General features: G+C 43.4%; 1 protein-coding gene across 1 annotated transcript in view; it reads left to right on the forward strand.

Moving 5' to 3' along the window:
* Window positions 1-3,342: 3,342 nt before the first annotated feature.
* Window positions 3,343-19,262, forward strand: part of MPP4 (MAGUK p55 scaffold protein 4) — a 36,723-nt gene continuing 20,803 nt past the window's right edge. Inside the window, exons 1-9 of the mRNA XM_065927699.1 lie at window positions 3,343-3,430; window positions 4,464-4,585; window positions 6,042-6,119; window positions 8,886-8,966; window positions 10,841-10,972; window positions 12,241-12,322; window positions 13,757-13,842; window positions 15,546-15,617; window positions 16,068-16,264. Coding sequence (XP_065783771.1) covers window positions 3,343-3,430; window positions 4,464-4,585; window positions 6,042-6,119; window positions 8,886-8,966; window positions 10,841-10,972; window positions 12,241-12,322; window positions 13,757-13,842; window positions 15,546-15,617; window positions 16,068-16,264 — 938 coding nt within the window. The remainder of the gene's footprint in view (window positions 3,431-4,463; window positions 4,586-6,041; window positions 6,120-8,885; window positions 8,967-10,840; window positions 10,973-12,240; window positions 12,323-13,756; window positions 13,843-15,545; window positions 15,618-16,067; window positions 16,265-19,262) is intronic.

A 19,262-nucleotide genomic window follows, 5' to 3' on the forward strand; every position in this document is an offset into this window, starting at 1 on the left:
TCAAGTTTTGGCAGAATCTAGCAAGCTAGAAAACTTCACTGTGACTGGGCAAGAATGTGTATGGCAAGTCTGTCTAAGATTTCATAGCAGCTTTCTGCTTTGCTCTTCTCATTGCCTTAGAATTTAGAGACTGCATGATGATCTGTCTTTTCCTAGACATCCTCCCTGAGTCAACCCCACAGTCTGTCTAGATTCTAGACAGTGGTTCTCAGCCTCATCCAATTCAATACCCACATCTTTAACGACTAATTGAAAATGCTCCTTTTAAAAAAAATCCTGATTTATTCATTATTATCCTCCTGTAACAAGTACTATCAGTGCCCTACCCTTATCCCTTTCATTGCATTCTACATCTACACTCTCTGAACAGACACATGAAACAGGCTGGAAGGCCCAGAAGTGATGTTTTCTGGGGAAAGCCCTCAACCAGTATCTGGCAGCATTGGGGTATAAATAACCCCACTTCCTTTCCCTTGTCTCTCCATGGATTAAGTGCCATAGTACCCAGAGCAGCTTCTTGCTTGATAACACTTTTTACTGTCTTTCTCCCTTGCCCCGTCTTAGTACCCCACTCCCCTACTAATGTTCTGGATCACTTTCCAAGCAAATCACCTCACTAGAACCCTTGCTCTGTGTTTGATTCTGGGGGAGCCCAGACTAACGCACTTCCTTACATGAAACTAAAAAAAAATCCTAGTAATGATGAGAAAGAGAAATTAAGTAAATGTGGCTAGTAAGATACTATTTCAATGTATAAAATGGGATATCATTATCAGTTCAGTTCAGTCACTCAGTCTCATCCGACTCTTTGCGACCCCATGAACCGCAGCACGTCAGGCTTCCCTGTCCATCACCAACTCCCGGATTTCACCCAAATCCATGTCCATTGAGTCGGTGATGCCATCCAACCATCTCATCCTCTGTCATCCCTTTCTCCCGCCTTCAATCTTTCCCAGCATCAGGGTCTTTTCCAATGAGTCATCTCTTCGCATCAGGTGGTCAAAGTATTGGAGTTTCAGCTTCAGCATCAGTCCTTCCAATGAACACCCAGGGCTGATCTCCTTTAGGATGGACTGGTTGGATCTCCTTGCAGTCCAAGGAACTCTCAAGAGTATTCTCCAACACCACGGTTCAAAAGTATCAATTCTTCAGCGCTCAGCTTTCTTTATAGTCCAACTCTCACATCCATACATGACCACTAGAAAAACCATAGCCTTGACTAGATGGACCTTTGTTGACAAAGTAATGTCTCTGCTTTTTAATATGCTGTCTAGGTTGGTCATAACTTTCCTTCCAAGGAATAAACGTCTTTTAATTTTATGGCTGCAATCAACATCTGCAGTGATTTTGGAGCCCCCAAAAGTAAAGTCTGACACTGTTTCCACTGTTTCCCCATCTATTTGCCATGAAATGATGGGACCAGATGCCATGATCTTAGTTTTCTGAATGTTGAGCTTTAAGCCAACTTTTTCACACTCCTCTTTCACTTTCATCAAGAGACTCTTAAGTTCTTCTTCACTTTCTGCCATAAGGGTGGTGTCATCTGCATATCTGAGGTTATTGATATTTCTCCCAGCAATCTTGACTCCAACTTGTGCTTCTTCCAGCCCAACTTTTCTCATGATATACTCTGCATATAAGTTAAATAAGCAGGGTGACAATATTCAGCCTTGACGTACTCCTTTTCCTATTTGGAACCAAAAGATGCAATGAAGTAACACATGTTTGCACCTATAAAAGAATTCTCTAGGGAATCAGCGGCTTTGAATGCAGACAGACACAGCTGCACCCTGGTGTGTTGTAGTGTGTGTTATATACTGTAAGCAGCTTTACCATTAATGACATGGTTTTTCTGAAATGGTGGACTTGATAAAGTCCAAGCAAAACAAAGTAAATTCATTCTTCAGTTATGGTAGTAACATCCCAGAAAACTCAATGTACATTAAAACTGTGCAAAAATACTTTGTGTTTATACATAAAGAGAAGTTGAGTTTTGGTCGCTTCAGCCGTGTCTGACTCTTTGTGACCCCATGGACTGTAGACCATCAGGTTCCTTTGTCCATGGGATTCTCCAGGCAAGAATACTGGAGTGGGTTGCCATTTCCTTCTCCAGGGGATCTTCCCAACCCAGGGATTGAACACAGGTCTCTTATGTCTGCTGCATTTGCAGGTGGGTTCTTTACCGCTAGCACTACCTGGGGGCAGATAATTATAAGTTTTTCATTTTTTTTTCTCAGCAACATGAGAGTCCAATGGGACATTTGAAAATTTACAGGGCCTGAAGTGATTTCTCATTGTGTAGGGCAACATCTTGCTGTTAAACTTCCTCAAAGGGCAATGCGCATGTCTCCTTTGCCCTTGTTTTCTTGATCCTCATCCTACTGGCTGAAATGTAGAAGTGATGGCTGGAGCTCTGCCACCATCTTAGAGCAGGAAGAAAAGAATCACACCACATCCTGAGCAGGCAGAGCAGCGAGCTGGAAGGAGCCTATTCTCTAACGATTTCAGGAGTGGGGCAGCCCTACTAGCCCTGGGTTGACTCTGCCTCTGGACTCTTACACGAGCAAGATATAAACTTCTACTCTGTTCAGCCACTATTGTTTAGGGTTTCTGTTTCTTTAAACCTACTTATAGCAATATATATAATAAACTCTAATGGTACTTTCAGCAGTAATCCATAACTTTTGCAACTGTGACCAGTGCTATTGAAGAACTGTTGGTGCAATGAGAGAGAACAGGGCCAGATGGAGAGGCTAGAAGGAGTCAGGCCAGAAAACGCTCTTCCAAGCTCTGAATGGTGGTAAAATCAACAAGGCAAAGAGGTGGAAAATAAACAAATATAACTTGGTCACTTGTTTAAAAAAAGAGGGGAACAAGGACTTCCCCGATGGCCCAGTGGCTAAGACTCCACACTCCCAATGCAGGTGACCCAGGTTCAATCCCTGGTCAGGGAACTATATCCCACATGTGCAACTAAGACCCAGCACAGCCAAATAAATAAATTAAATAAACACATTAAAAAATAAAGTATCAAAGTATTTATTTAAAAATAAATGAAAATTAAAAAAGAGGGGACAGAAGGAATGTTTTGTGAGTTTTCTCGTCCACACAGCTGGTGGTGGTTGATGTAGAGAGGAAGTACCCCTGGGCAGGACCATTTTATCTGATGTGGATCCCGGTGTGTATGTAGCACAGTGTCCGACTCGCTCAGTCAGTGCTGTTGGAAATACATGCCTTTATATGTACTAAGAGCTGTGGGGCCAGCATGACTGAATGAGCTCTGTGCTGTTTGTTGATCTGTTCCCTAGCTCTGAATCCCCTCTGAAATCTTGGGCAAGGAGGATGATACAGTCAGACAAAGGATCAGATCTTCCAGGTGAAAAAGACAAGAAGGATGAGAAGTTCTCTACGGGAACCAATCCGGAGAACGGTATGTGGTGCCAAGTTCCTTTTCTAGGCCAGAAAGGCCTTTCAATATCACTCTAACAATGTGATCCAATTTAGGGGCAGAAATTCTGATAGATTTATTCTGATTTCTCTATGGAACTTGTAATACACTTTGAAGTGTCCTGTTGCCTCTATTAGTGATATGTCCAAGCAATTTTTAAGGCCGAAAGGAAAGAAATCAACACAGTAGATTAGGAATCTTTTTTTTCCTCTCCCAAAATGTTTTACTTCTATTTAGAACTTCGCAACTTGTTCACATTCAAAATACCATTGCAACAAATAGGATTTCTATGAAAACACTTATAAAAACAAGCATTTACTAAAATCTGTCCAGTCCCTTTAATAGTGGAACCCTCAGGTTTGCATTAAAAGCCTATTGGGGGAGACTTCCCTGGTGCTACAGCAGCTAAGACTCCTCACTCCCAAAGCAGGAGGCCTAGGTTCCATCCCTGGTCGGGGAACTCCCACATGTTGCAGCTAAAGATTCTGCAAGCTGCAATTGAAAGAGCCTGCGTGTCACAAGTAAGACCCAGTGCAGGCACGTACACGAGTAAATATTTTCTAAGAGCCTATTGGGAGAGTTTTCAATAAGAATTTTCATAAAGGGTAAATACAGATGACCACATGTTTGAAGGATCCAGAAAACAACTGTATAATTTTGGAATAAACCAGAGGCTGTTAGGACTGGGGAGGGGAAAGCAATACTCCTCTCATAAAATTTTCCATCTGTTTACTGTGATCTCTTAGTTCACCTAATATTAGCAAGAACTCAATAACAAAGCAAACATACCCTCATTTTCTGTAAGGAACCAGTTCCCAGAGACTTGGATGGCTTTCTGAAGCACACACACTGCTAACAGAGCCAGAAGATAGATCTTTCGGCTTTAAATGCAGTGTCCACTGCTCTCCTTTTGAGCCCCTGGAGCCTCCTCATGGTCTGAATTGTCCTTCACGTCACACCTGCCCTTCTTTCCGCCCTCATCTGCCGCCCCATCTCTGCCCTCTCCTGCTTCTAGGGATCTCGCACCTCCTGAGGCTCGTGCTGCAAGAGCTGAACCTGTTCTACAGCCGAGACGTGAACGGAGTGTGTCTCCTGTATGACCTCCTCCACTCCCCGTGGCTGCAGGCTCTGCTCAAGGTGAGCGCTCTTCTGCTCTAAAGCCGTGGCCTTGGGAGCGGTCTCTGCTCATTCATCAGGGTCACCTGTCAGATGGCAGGAAATCTCAACAGGGAAAAAGTTCAAGGAAGACCTAAACAACCCCAAGTTTAGGAAGGAATTTACTTGAGTAGAAAAGAATACAGCAGCTCCTCTCTTTTTTGCCCCCAGTAGCCCCCCTTTCTTCCAGGGGCCCCAGGGTCACAAAGCAGCCACTGCAAATGGCCATTGGCAACCCCATAAGCAGCTGTCCACGACCCTTTGTCCTTGAGGTCAACTCAGGATGAATAAAAAGGCTTTAAAATATCATTCCTCTTTGTTTTTATAAACTGGGAAATGAGATGTCCACAGTTCTGTTTAGGTATCTTAAGTTTTTCTTGCTCTGAGAATCTCTTTTATAAGTTGGCTGAAATTTCACACTATACAATAACGTCTACTATCTGACTATAATTTTGTTCTTCTAAACAAATGTTATTATTAAGAAAGATCCTTTTGAAGTTATCTTTGGGGCATGTGTTTCTTTCACTTAGGTGTGAAATGTGGTCAGCCTTATGGTGCATATTAATATTATATTTTTAAAAGAAGTGTCAATGTATTTAGTGTGAACACAGAAGTACTCCTCACAGCACAGGCTTTAAAATACCTGATTTCTTTATCCATTGGAGACAGAATTCCCCCCCCCGCCCCCCCCGTGTTTTGGCTTTTGTGTACTTGCTAAGTCACTCAGTTATGTCCGACTCTTTGTGACCCCATGGGCTGTAGCCTGCCAGGCTCCTCTATCCATGGGATTCTCCAGGAAAGAATCCTGGAGTGGGTTGCCATTTCCTTTTCCAGGGGATCTTCCCAACCCAGGGATTGAACCCGGGTATCTTATATCTCCTGCACCAGCAGGTGAGTTCTTTACCACTAGCGCCCTAATGGTATTGAAGCCCTAGGCTATTTGGCTTGGGAAGACCTTGGCTATTACAAATAAAGCCCCAATGAACATGGGGTGCAGATATGCTTTTGAGATAGTGATTTCATTTTACTATATCCTCGGAAATGGGATGGCCAATGGATATTATTCACCCATAAAAAGGAGGAAATCCTCCTTTTTTGCGACAGCAGGGGTGGATCTCAGGGCGTTATGTTAAATGAAATAAGTCCGAGAAAGACAAGTACCATGTCATCTCACTTGTATGTGGAATCTAAAAATGTGGAGCTTGTAGAAACAGAGAGATTAGTGGTTGCCGGGAGCTGGGGGATGAAGGAAATGGGGAGATGTTTGTCAAAGGGTACAAGCATCTAATTATAAGGTGAAGACGTTCTGGCAACCTAACAAACCTCATTAAAGGCTGGCACACAGGCTGCCCACCTGCTGGCACTGTTGCCCAGGTTGATTCTCCCCTTGGCAAGCCTTTGCTCAGTACATCATTCTCTCCTCGCTGCCCCTCTGCAGGTTTATGACAGCCTCCAGGAATTCAAAGAGAAGAAACTTGTTCCTGCCACACCCCATGCACAGGCGTTATCCTGCGAGGTGAGGTGCTTTTTTTCATCCAGAGAATGGTAGTTTTAACATGACGCCATTTTACTCATAGTACTAGTTTAAATGCTCTAAGTGTTTAATTGGTGACTATGCATCCAATCCTTGCTTCTAATTGAGCTTTAAAAGAAGAAAGACAATTGACCTCCTGCCTCCCCAAATTAAAACAAAACACATTTCTAGAGAAATGTGTCCATTTCTCTCTTTTTCCCTAAAAACTAGGCTCAGTTATGCTATGAAAACAGGGTAATGTTTTTCTACTAACGATCTCCAATTTTACTTCTCTAGTCTGGACTTCTCCACTAAATTATATGTCCACTGCCTCCTGCCCATTTTACTGTTTAATGGACCCCTCCAATTTAACAGGTCCCAAACTGAGCTCCTGATCATCCCCACCCCAAAGCTCCCCCTCTCCAGCCTTTTCTATCTATTTTTATTCTTGCATGGGGCTTCCCGGGTGGTGCTAGTGGTAAAGAAGCCTCCTGCCAATGCAGGAGGCACAAAAGTTGTGGGTTCGATCCCTGGGTTGGGAAGATCCTCTGGAGTAGGAAATGCAACCCACTCCAGCATTCTTGCCTGGAAACGTTCCATTGACAGAGGAGCCTGGTGGTCTGTAGCCCACAGGGTCTCAAAGAGTCAGACATGACTGAGCACAGTTTTTCTTTCTGTGGTGTTTAAACCAGCATCTTTGGGATCGTCTTTGACTTTTTCTGTCACACCCACAGCCAGTCCTTCAGCTCTGGTTTCAAAATGTGTTGAAATACACCAGCTCTGCTGTGTCACTGAACATAGCCATCATTTTCTCTTACGTGGATAATTGCAATGTAGCATCCTGCCTGGTCGCCTCTTTCTACTCTTGCTCCCTAACTATCTATTCTATCTATTCCTGTCATGGCAGCCAGTAAGACATTCTGAATTAAAGATGAGTCAAAATGTGTCACTTCCCTGCTCAAACTCTTCCTACAACTTCTCATCTCAGAGTAAACACCAAAGTTACATAGCCAAACATAGCGTTACCTCTCTTTGATGTTGACTTACCATCCTCTCCCTTATTCACTCTGCTCCAGCTTCATGAGCCACTTGTGGTTGTTTGAATCAGGCATGTTCCTGCCGTAGGCCCTTTGCATTTGCTATTCCCTACATCCGTAATGTTCTTGCCTATATATCCACATGATGTGCTTCTTCATCTCCTTCCAGTTTCCACTGAAATGTCAGCTTCTCACAGAGACTTTCTCTGGTCACCCCATCTAAAATTGCAGTTCCATCATAGCACTCCCTATCCACCTTCCTTGTTTTATTTTTCTTCTTAACTCTTTTCATCATCAAATAAAACTACTTACACATTTTACTAATTATCTGTGGCTCCTAACAAAAATGTAAATTCTATGAGAGTGGGGATTTGTGTCTGCCTATTCATAGCTGTATTTGCATCACTTAAAACAGTGTCTAGGGACTTCCCTGGTGGTCCAGGGGCTAAGACTCTGTCCTCCCAATGCAGAGGACCGGGGTTCGATCTCTGGTCAGGGAACTAGATTCTGCATGTCAGAAAAAAATCAAAGATTTCAAGTGCTACGACTGAGACCCAGCACAACCAAGTAAATAAATACATACATATTTAAAAACAAACAAACAAAAAACAATACCTAGCACATAGTAAATGTTCAATACAAATTTGCTGAAAAATGAAAGTTGCTCAGTCATATCCGACTCTTTGTGACCCCATGTACTGTAGTCCGCCTGGCTCCTGTGTTCACGGGGACTCTCCAGGCAAGAATACTGGAGTTGCCATGCCGTCCTCCAGGAGACCTTCCCCACCCAGGGATCAAACCTGGGTCTCCCACCTTGCAAGTGGATTCTTTACCATCTGAGCCAGCAGGGAAGCCCAATATTTGGATGCATAAATATAATCCATTTTATTTTTATTTATTGTCCAAATCACATTAATAGAAATTTTTAGAAAGAAAAAAATAAAACCTTACAGCCAAAACTCCAGTAATTAACAACTCAAATTGCTCTTAGCTATCCATGGGGAAACACATACATGTGATTTTATTCAGCTGTAACCCTAGAGAGTGGAGGTAAAGTTTGCTAAACCTCTTGTTTTCATTTGAGTGGATGTGATGTTGCTTGACTGGTGAGCATTTACAGAGTTAAATTCTTGAAAGCACTTATGTTCGATCAGAAGCCAGGTCTACACTTAAACCAAAGCAAAGGGATCAGAATTTATTCTAACAAATTTTTTTGTTGCAATAAACATTAAAATTACTAATCAGATAAAAGTCCTAAAATACAAATTATCATCTCATTTTTTTTAGTTGAAAAATGGAACAATCCATGGGATTAAATCTACTTGGTTTTCCGGGTAACTGAGCCTGTACCTGGAGAACTCAGATACCATAACTTGCCCATAAAGCATTCACATGAGCAAACAGTCACTTTAGAGGCACTTGAGGGACACTGCCTTGGCACATATGATCTCAAAAAATTAAGTTAGTCCTTCCTCCAAATCTGTGAGGTGCCAGGACAAGGGCACTGTGGTTTAGATCTATCCCCAGTCTTGGATTCTACCTGCTGTAATGAAGTTTAGTGAATAAGGAAAAAATGCTGATTTCACCTGACTTTAGAGGTGAAGAAGAAGGCTTTAGTAACAGCTTTTCTTAGGTAAATATCATGTCAATATACCTGTTATCCAGCCTGGGTGATGTTAACTAGGTGGTAAAGATTATTAAAAATTCACATGTATGCTTTCCCACCAACCAGGTAGTGAAGATACTACACGAAACCCCGAAGTCCCCTGAGATCCAAGAGCTAAGACAGATCCTCCAGGCTCCACACTTTAAGGCAAGTGCTTTCTAAAATTGACAAGGTATAACCTTCCGGCACATTGACAGAGTTGGGAAGAAGAAATAAAGATGTGCTCTCTGAACAGATGTTCTTTTACTGTATGTGGGTAGCCAACAGATTATACCGAAAGATGTGGGACTCAGATGTGACTGATGGGGGGCTTAATCTCATTGATCATGGAACCAAGCCAGCTCTGTTTATAACAGAGGCATTCAGGACTTCCCGTGGCATCTTGTTTACCCCCTGAAAAGCCACCATTCCGCTAAAATTCTGGAGGACAATTAAGGCAGCATACATCCTTTTCAACTTGGAAATATTTTAAGTTTCAGAGATAAAGTGTATGAAAGTATTTGGAAAAAACAATGTAATAATGAATAGCTGTATAAGGGGGTATATAAAGAACATTTGATCGCAGAATAGAACCATACCTTACAGGTTTTTGAGACCAATTTATCAACAAATTAGAACTTTAAGAGACTATGTGCATCTGGAGCAATGGAATTTTTGAGTCAAAAAGTTTTATTTCACAAGACAAACCTACAGAATTTTCTCTGAGTTGCAACAGAGTTCCGTCCACCAGTCTCAGGCAGAGTTGTGGAATGACTCCTTCCCCATCCCAGCAAATGAAATGTTAATGAACTAGAACTATTTGATCGTAGCCTAAACCAGGGGACTGCTTTTTCTCACCCTGTTTCACATGGGATCTTGGGTGTTACTGACAAATTAAACCAGCAAGATGTTTTCATTACTGTCTCTCATTCTGCCTTGCCTGGGGAAACTATTACAATAATTATTTTGTAGTTCAAATTTACAGGAGCATCATGGATTACATGGGTTTCCAGGAAATGAGATCATGACAGAATACATTTTATCAGAAATGAAAGAATAAATGATGTGTTGCTTGCCCTCTGAGTGCCTTGTTTCCTTATCTGTAACATGGGGATGATGAATATACTTGCCTTGTGAGGGTGTGTAGAGAAGGCAACCCTGGTAAATTAATGCAGCCCCTGTGGAAAACTGTATGGAGGTTTTTCATAAAACTAAAAATAGAGCTACCATCTGACTCAGCAATTCCACTCCTGGGTATATACACACACACCCCCTGCAAAAGCCAAAACACTGATTTGAAAAAAATACATGCACTCCAACGTACATAACAGCAGTATTTACAGTTGCCGAGGTATGAAAGCAATATAAGTGTCCATCAACAGACGAGTGGATAAAGACGGTGTGATACACATACACACATACACACACACACACACACACACACACACACAGTGGAATACCATTCAGCCATTAAAATGAATGAGATTTTGCTATTTGCAAACATGGATAAAACAACGCGGATGGACACTTTGAAAGAATTATGCTAAATGAAATAAATCAGACAGAGAAAGACATGCTGTATGATATCATTTATGTGGGGAACCTAAAAAATACAGCAATCTAGTAAAAAAAAAAAGGAGCACAGTCACAGATACAGAGAACAAGCTAGCAGTTACCCGTGGAGTGTGAGTGGGGAGGACCAACACAGAAGTGAGGGAGTGCTGAGTATGAACCACTCTGTGTAAGACAGGCTACAGGGATGGATTGTACAAGCAGGGAAGATAGCCATTATTTTGTAATAACTGACAATGGAAAGTAAACTTTAAAATCATATAAAAATAAATTTTAAAAGTTAAAAATATATGTATCCCTGCCTTAGAGTCGCTGTGACGATTGAGTTAATCCACGTAGAACACTTAGCACTGAGCCTGGCACGTACGTGTAGGCTGTTGCTGCGTGTCTACCACGGAACTGAGGCAGCATCTGCTAGGTGGCGGCATCCTATGCGTGAGGTCATTTGCCTTTTCCCTCTCTGTTTCCAGGCCTTGCTCAGCGCCCACGATACGGTAGCTCAGAAGGACTTTGAGCCCCTTCTGCCCCCACTGCCAGACAACATCCCCGAGAGTGAGGAGGCAATGAGGATTGTTTGTTTGGTGAAGAACCAGCAGCCCCTGGTAAGGAAATCATTTCACTAATATATTTTCATTTAGGATTACACCAGGGTTAATTGCGAGCTAGGTTATCTCTAGTAGTTACTTGGGCAATATTTTTTTTAAATAAAAATTTTCTTTAATTTAAAATAAGCAAAATATTTCAAAGGCCATACATAGAACCACTGGCAGTTTTCCTTATGCATGTGTTATTTAAACTAATAATTTTTCTTTATACAACTATTAGCTTCCCCCATCCAGTCAAGGATATCTTTGGGCTACAAATTATTCTCCCTTTTGGTGAGGGTTATGTGTTTTCCCCTTTTTCTGCTGCTTTGCTGATCACCTACCCGTCTTTCTGACTTTATCACAGCAATCCTATTCCCAGCTAAGCATGGTTGCCGACAGAATTTTGTGACACTTGTCTGTTCTGTTTCTTCAGTCAGCCAGTGGAAAGCAGTCAAAATCAGCACTGTTGTACTTTCTCCTCATATGATTCTAGCAGAGATCAGTGCTTCACCGTAGAGTTCTTGAAATATAGTGTGGTAGGCAGCTTGAAACAACTGTTGGGCAATATTCTTATCTATAGTCACCTATAGTGTGAGGCACTCAGGCAGCAGGAGGGAATCCATGATAATAATGGCTAAAATATCTCTTAATCAATTCTGCCTGTGATTTCAAACACTTTACAGGTTGTAACCTTTTCACCAGGAAAGATTTCTGCTTAGTGTTTTTCTTTTTTAACAGCTATGAAAAAAAAGGAATTATTTTATTATTTGACTCTGCGACATGTACATATATTTCACCTAGTTCTAATGTATTTGCCTAAGTTTTTTCCTCTGTTAAGGGGAAGCTAAGTAAGGCATTAATTTGATTTTCTAAGTGTATTTCCTTTGATTAGGTTGTAATTGTGGAAGTTCTGTTTATCTCTGGAAGGATCTCAATATTATTTGATGTCTTTGTGGTTGGATAGAGACTCTGGTAGACCCAAGTGAAATGGCCTTTGCTTTTTGATGACATGGTGTATATATGGCCCTGAACGCGAGTGAGTGATAGTCACTCAGTCGTGTCCGGCTCTTTGAGACCCTATGGACTGTAGCCCGCCTGTAGGCTCCTCTGTTCACAGAATTCTCCAGGCAAGAATACTGGAGTGGGTTGTCATTTCCTTCTCCATCTATTACCCTGGTTGGTACAAATTCCCTTGTTTGAAAGACCAGAGTGACGTTGAGGGAAGCCCCCAGGAAAGTGGTCATGTAAGGTGAAAAATAGGCTCCACTGTACTCTCTTCCCAGGGAGCTACCATCAAGCGCCACGAGATGACAGGGGACATCCTGGTGGCCAGAGTCATCCATGGTGGGCTGGCCGAGAGGAGTGGTAAGCTGGAGCAGCGGTGTGCAGGCGTGGCCGGGAAAGCAGGGGACCCTGTCTCCTACGTAAGGTTGAGCCTTTAATAAGTTCCATTGCTTGGTTACTAAGAAGGAAGACAGAAATATTCCAGAGAAACTAACCCTATCGCCCTTCCTCACCGAGTCCCTCCATTCTATGCATTAAACTAATTTTCTTTCACTTTACATTCCCACATAAACCTAACAAGCTAAGTATTATCCTGCTCCTGTGTAGATGAGGAGACTGAAGTTCACAAAGATTAACCACCTAACTTGCTTGAGGTTTCACAGTTTGAGTTAGGCTTCAAGTCTAGGTCTGCCTCTCTCTATATTCCCAACTTTCACTCTCCACTTGGTCCTTCTGCTTTCAAAAAGTCACAGCTCTTCCACATCTTCAAACCATTGTTGCTTGCCTTTTCTATCTGGGAACCAAATTTCCTTCTTTTCACTGCTGCGCTTCTGAAACCAGCACTTCTGTATGTGCCGTCTCTGGTCCTCATTGCTCATGACCCCAGAAACCTGGGGCAGAATTCACGCGCCAACACTCTTGGAGAAATTACCCAGAGACTTCCTAGTTGCTAAGTCCACTGGCCCTCCCTTCAGCCTCGGTTCTATTTTTACTTCTCTAGCACGTTTGATGTTGTTGAAGATAGCTTTCTTGAAATTTTCAAGATGCTTCTTATCTCTACTGTCTTACCTCGTAATTCTCAAGGCTTAATCTTAACCCCCAAGTTTCTCTATACTTTCTCTTTTGAAGAATACCCCCACCCCATTTCCTTTTCATTTAACATTTACTCATGACGGTGACATCTTTATTTTTATTTTTTAAATTTAAGTGGTGCTGGGAAAACTGGACAGCTACCTGTAAAAGAATGAACTTAGAACACTTCCTAACACCTTACACAAAGATAAACTCAAAATGGATTAAAGACCTAAATGTAAGACCAGAAACTATAAAACTCTTAGAGGAAAACATAGGTAGAACACTTGATGACATAAATCACAGCAATATCCTCTGTGACCTACCTTCTAGAGTAATGGAAATAAATAAATAAGTGAGACCTAATTAAACTTAAAAGCTTTTGCACAGCAAAGGAAATTATAGACATCTTTATTTTTAGTGTTATCTTCTTACAAGTATTCCAGTTCCATTTTAAAACATCAGATTAGCAAAACTAAAAATATCACCATTAGTTAATGCCCAGTGTTGGTGAAAAGGTAGAAAATGGAATTCTCATGTACTTTGGTGGTGGTCTAAATTCAACTAACCAGTTTGCTTTATTATTCCTATTATTTCACAGTAAAATTTAAGATGTCAGAGCATGCTTAGGTTAGTGAGTTTGTTAAGTAGTGTTGGGATGGCTACTGCCCTTTTTGGGAGTTGTCTGGCACTGCTCTTTGTTTTGTGTTCCGGTTTGCCTAGGGCTGTTATACGCGGGAGACAAACTGGTGGAAGTGAATGGAGTTTCTGTTGAAGGACTGGACCCTGAGCAAGTGATCCACATTCTGGTAACAGCCCTCGTCGCCTTACCCATGACTCACTGCCCTGTTGCATCCAGTCCCTGGCGTGTGCACCATGACTGGAGGGGGATTCGGGTCCCTGTCTACTCTCTCCAGGCCCTAGAACCTGCCTGTTTCCTCGCATCTCGTCCCCCTTACCTGCTCCCTCCCCCCAGTTGACCTGGACCCTGCTGGAAATGTCCTTCCCAAGCTGCTCTTTCAGCCTCAGGAAGACGGCCCAAGTCCTCATCACCTGGACTGCTCTGTTGGAAACTGAGCCCGGGGTGGGCAGAGTGAGACTGTGGAGGAGTCTGGACCTGAGCAAACCACCCCTTGCTCCCCTAACATTTTTATGCAGCTTCTTTGAGGCAGCTTTGAGGTAGAAAAGAAGTCAAGAGGGCAGCATATGGGGAGGGGGACATCTTTGCAGCCCTTGTGTTGAGATGGGGATTTATGACCTGATTATATGAGCTTTTGGTTTCTTTTCGGTTCTCATTCCCATCCTTGAAACCATTGCCCGGGTCACTGTTCAGCTGTCAGTATAGCCAGAGCGCCATGCCCTACCCACCTCCCCTGTGCACTCCCCCGCTGTGGGGCCTGAGGTCACTTATTATATATTACATATACTAGCGGTCCTCACACTGGGTTCTTGGGAGAACTCTAGATTTTCATAGATGTGCCTTAGGGACTGAGATGAGAAGTGGTATAATAAGGAGTATGTGTGCATGCTAAGTCACTTTAGTCGTGTCCGACTCTGTGTGATCCCATGGACTGTAGCCCTCCAGGTTCCTCTGTCCATGGGGATTCTCCAGGTAAGAATACTGGAGTGGACTGTCATTTCCTTCTTCGGGGGATCTTCCTGACCCAAGGATTGAAACTGAGTCTCTTGCATCTCCTGCATTGGCAGGCAGGTTCTTTACCACTAGCGCTACCTGAAAAGCCCCCAGTAAGGAGTATATTAAGCACCTAAATATTTTGCAAACTGCTATGCAAGATTCTTTGTGGTATAAAATGTACTGCCAAAAGAGCTTAAAGGACTGTCAATCACAGATACACATGTGTCCACTGCAGTCCTTTTGGTACCAGCTGTGGAGTTACCACCACAGTGGCATCACGAGATTCCTGCATGAGAATGAGATCTTTCCTGTTCATCTCTGGATCTCCAGTGTCTATCATGGTGTGTTTCAGGGGTGGAGCGGAGGAGGGGGTGTTCCTACCTCCTGCATCAAGCTAGGAGGTTCTCTGTCTCCTCCACCCTTAGTTTAGAGGCTTGTCAGTACAGAGAAGACTTGGGAGCACTTTATCTTCTTCCCCATCAGATGAGGCTGCCTGATGCAGAAACAAGTGTTCAGGAAAGGCTTCCTGACTGAGACATGAGGAGTGAAAGTCAGATCAAGAGTTCCTCTCCCTCCTCATGCCTTGGGGGAAAAAGAGCTTGCTGAGTGTGGTGTCCTGATGAGAGCAAGGTGGAGGGTACTAGGAGAGTCCAGCCTCAGGACCCTGGACGCCCCACAGCAGGACAGAAGTGAAGCTAAAGTTCTTCTAATGTCCATTTCTGGGTGGTGATATTTAGCTGTTGGGCCCTTGTAAAAGCCCCTGTGGGAGATGTCACCATTTGACCTGCACACATTGAGTTTTTAACTTTCACCTGCCAAACTCTGATAACCCAGTAAAGCCTGAGATTTGCCATTCTCTCCTCTGACATTTTCCAGGCCATGTCTCGTGGTACAATCATGTTCAAGGTGGTTCCAGTTTCTGACCCTCCTGTTAACAGCCAGAAGACGGTAAGAATTAACTGAACCTTCAGACCCACACACAGTAAATCCTCCACAATAACAGCAAAAAAAACACAACAAACTATATTTTACTACTATCCTCTGTAATGTGTTGATCATTTGTTCAATATTGTATTGCATATTTTTCAACTCTGATGACATGATATGCAAATCCGTAAATGAACACAGTAAGAGGAGATGGGGTATTGAGCAGTTAAGAAGTAACGTCAGGAATGGTGAACATTTGAGCAGAGACTTCTCAGAGCTAAAAGATTTTATTCCCAAAGTCACTTTTTTTTTTCATGACTCTTAGACTCAGTTCAAGGAGGGATTTCTTCTTGGTGAAGATGGAGAGGAAAGATAGCTGCAGCAGGTAGAAGAGTGAGAGAGATGATTTTAAGTCTTAGCAACCTGGGGGTAAGGATTCTTCTGATGATGTCACTGTGTGCCTACCATCAGGTGTATGTTCGTGCCATGATCGAGTACTGGCCCCAGGAGGACCCCACCATCCCTTGCATGGATGCTGGGCTACCTTTCCAGAAAGGGGACATCCTCCAGATTGTGGACCAGAATGATGCTCTCTGGTGGCAAGCCCGGAAAGTCTCTGACCTGGGTACCTGTGCTGGCCTAATCCCTTCTAACCAGCTTCTGAAGAGGTAAGAAATGTCGTCATTCCTGGACCTAAGACCGAGTCATCAGAAAAGAAAACATTTCCTGGGTTTTTGCAATTAAAGGAGACAAGCAGTGTTACTGCAGTTCAGATGAAAGAAGGAGAGACACGCAGATAGATGAACATATACTGGTCTATAAAGCCAAATGTCAACTTGTCAATATGCCCTAAACATCTTAAATACCAAAGGGACCAGGATAATCATATCAACTGGAAAAGAGAGAAGAGTACTTGGGAAACTAAAGTTTAAAAGGTAGTTCTGACTCCCTCTATTAATCTTTTAAGTTGAAAACTCAGTTACTGAATCTCAACTCATCACCATCACCTTGGTGCTACTGAGGTCCAAGGAAATGATTAGAGACAGAAAGAAGATAGAATAAGAGGCCCAAGACTCAGCCAATGTTAAGAGGTCACAAAGAAGAAAATGGAACCAGCCAAAGAGACTGAGAAGCAATTGCCAATGAGACAGGTCATGAAAATCAAGATGGTTGAGTGTCCTGATCAACTGTGTTCACCACTGTTGTGGAGACTGAGAATTGACCACTGGATTTAGCAAAGGAGGTCATTGGTGATCTTGATAAAAGCAATTCCAGGGGAGGGGTGGGCCAAAGTCTGAGTAAAAAGGGATTTGAAGACTTTGACAGCAATGAGCAGGGGAGAGTCTTTGAAACATTTTGTATAAGGCAGAGCAGAGCAGTGGAGAAATACCTAGAGGAGAAAGCAGAGTGGTATGAGAAAGTTTTTAGGTGGGGTAGATAATGCTAATGGGGAAATTCCGGTGAGAGGGAAACTTTTCTGATAAAGGAGAAAGAGGAGAGAACTGCTGCTGTTATTAGTCCTTGAGGAGGCAGATGGAGATGTGATGAAGTCTAAAAGTAGAGGGGTTGGCCTTGTACAGGATTCTGAGCAGTTTACCCACAGTAACAGCAGCAGCAGAGAATGCAGAGTGTGGGCACAGCTGAGGATGAGGGATATGCTGCGAGCTTATGGAAAGTCTCTTTCATCTGCTCTTATTTTCTTGTCAACCAATGTCATAGCTGACAGTAAAGTGGGTAGGAGGTTTTGGGAAGGAAAGAGGAGAAAGCTTGAGAAGTTTCTATGAGAACTGGAGAGAAAATGATTGAGTAAATACAGTATCATCAGCATTAAGGACCCACTTAGGCTTCAAGTCCATAAATTTATAGTCAAATTTACATAAATTTGGTCAGCTTCCTGGGTGGACAGATCCTGACTAGACAGAGAGTCAGACTTAGCAGTAAATCAAAAGAGGGAGAAGAGAGTGTCTTTCATGACTGATCATGACATTTATGCTAAGGAGGGAGGTGACAGTGTAGGATCAGTGGAAAGGAAGTCAGGTCAATGGATTATAGGTTCCTATGAGGTTGATAGATTATTGGAGTGGGAAGACAGAAGTCGCTGGTAGAAGAAAGGGATGCTAGACCTCAAAATTATAGAGATTATTTTGGAACTGAAAGGTCTAGGGGATGACAGTGGGAGGCATTAGCTAAGGTCATTGGAAGAAATGAGATCAAGGAACCAAGAGGCCAGGGTGTTGGAAGAGGCATTAATGTGCCAAATAAAATCACGAATTATGACGGAGCAGTGTAAAGAGCATGGGAGTGAGAATGGCTTCCAGAAGAATCAGGAGGGGAGTACTCAAAGTGAGGGCCTCTTCTCGGGAAGAGGGAGAATGGTCTGCAGATGGCAGGACAGCGAGCCGCCACCTCCAGGCCGAGTGGAGTGAGGGCTCCTGCAGTGGTGTGCTGGAGCTGGCCCTCAGAGCCCGTGTGCGCCCTTCCTCGTGGTCAGTGACATCTTGAAATGTCACTGGCATTTGGTGGCAGCTTGAAATCAGTTGCAGTGGGAATGCTGACACTAGCGAAGTCAGTTAAGTTGTACTTCAGGATTCCCCTCCCCCCCAGCCCTGGCGGGCTGAGTTACCCACACACACCTGGGAGCAGGGGCCTCCGGGGGACCCAGGTTTGGTTAGGGCAAGAAGGTGAAAGGTGAAAGTGCAAGCGTTAGTCACTCAGGTGTGTCTGACTCTTGAGACCCCAGGAACTGTAGCCTGCCAGGCTCCTCTGTCCATGGAATTCTCTGGGTAAGAATACTGGAGTGGGTTGTCATTCCCTTCTCCAGGGGATCTTGCTGACCTAGGGATTGAACCCAGGTCTCCTGCATTGCAGGCAGATTCTTTACCATCTGAGCCACTGGGGAAACTCCAAGAAGGTAAATTGTTGTGAGAGGCTTCACTAAAGGTTTGCTACCAGTTTCAGAGGGTGTGTGAAAGGAGTGGCGGGTGGTAGATGGAACAGGAATTAAAGTGCAGAGGATAAGGAATGACTTGAATTTGGGGGCTGAGGACACACACAGGGATGAAGGCCTAATGAGATTAGTCTTATGGTCTCAGAGCAGAGAGTGGTGAGGCGGCTCTGGTGGGAGTCTTGCAAGGAGCACACAGAAATGACAGGCTCATTGGATCAGTGCACATATAAATGACGACAGAAGGAGTTGAAATTCATGTGGTTCTAAAGGGACTGTGGAGAGCCTCACAGCTTGGGAGGGAACCAGAACATGTGGTGAATATTCTGAGACCCGTTGGAGCAGGCTAACATGCACTGAAGCCCAGGGCATGTGAACTAGGGTCATGGGCTGGGTGTTAACTCGAAGTCGGTTTGGCTCTGAGAAGATGCTGTGAGGCAGGACAAAATAAGAAAGACCATACATTTGGAGAACGTACTCGGCAATGTGTGTGGAGGCTTCCCTGGTGGCTCAGATGGTAAAGAGTCTGCCTGCAATGCAAGAGACCTAGGTTCGACCCCTGGGTCAGGAAGATCCCCTGGAGAAGGGAATGGCTATCCACTCCAGTATTCTTGTCTGTAGAATTCCATGGACAGAGGAGCCTGGCAGGTTACAGTCCATGGCCTCACAAAGAGCTGGACTTGACTGAGCAACTGGCACTTCGGAAGTGGAATTTTGTTCAC

Source organism: Muntiacus reevesi, chromosome 3, assembly GCF_963930625.1.
Source record: "Muntiacus reevesi chromosome 3, mMunRee1.1, whole genome shotgun sequence".
In the NCBI taxonomy this organism is placed as follows: Eukaryota; Metazoa; Chordata; class Mammalia; order Artiodactyla; family Cervidae; genus Muntiacus; species Muntiacus reevesi.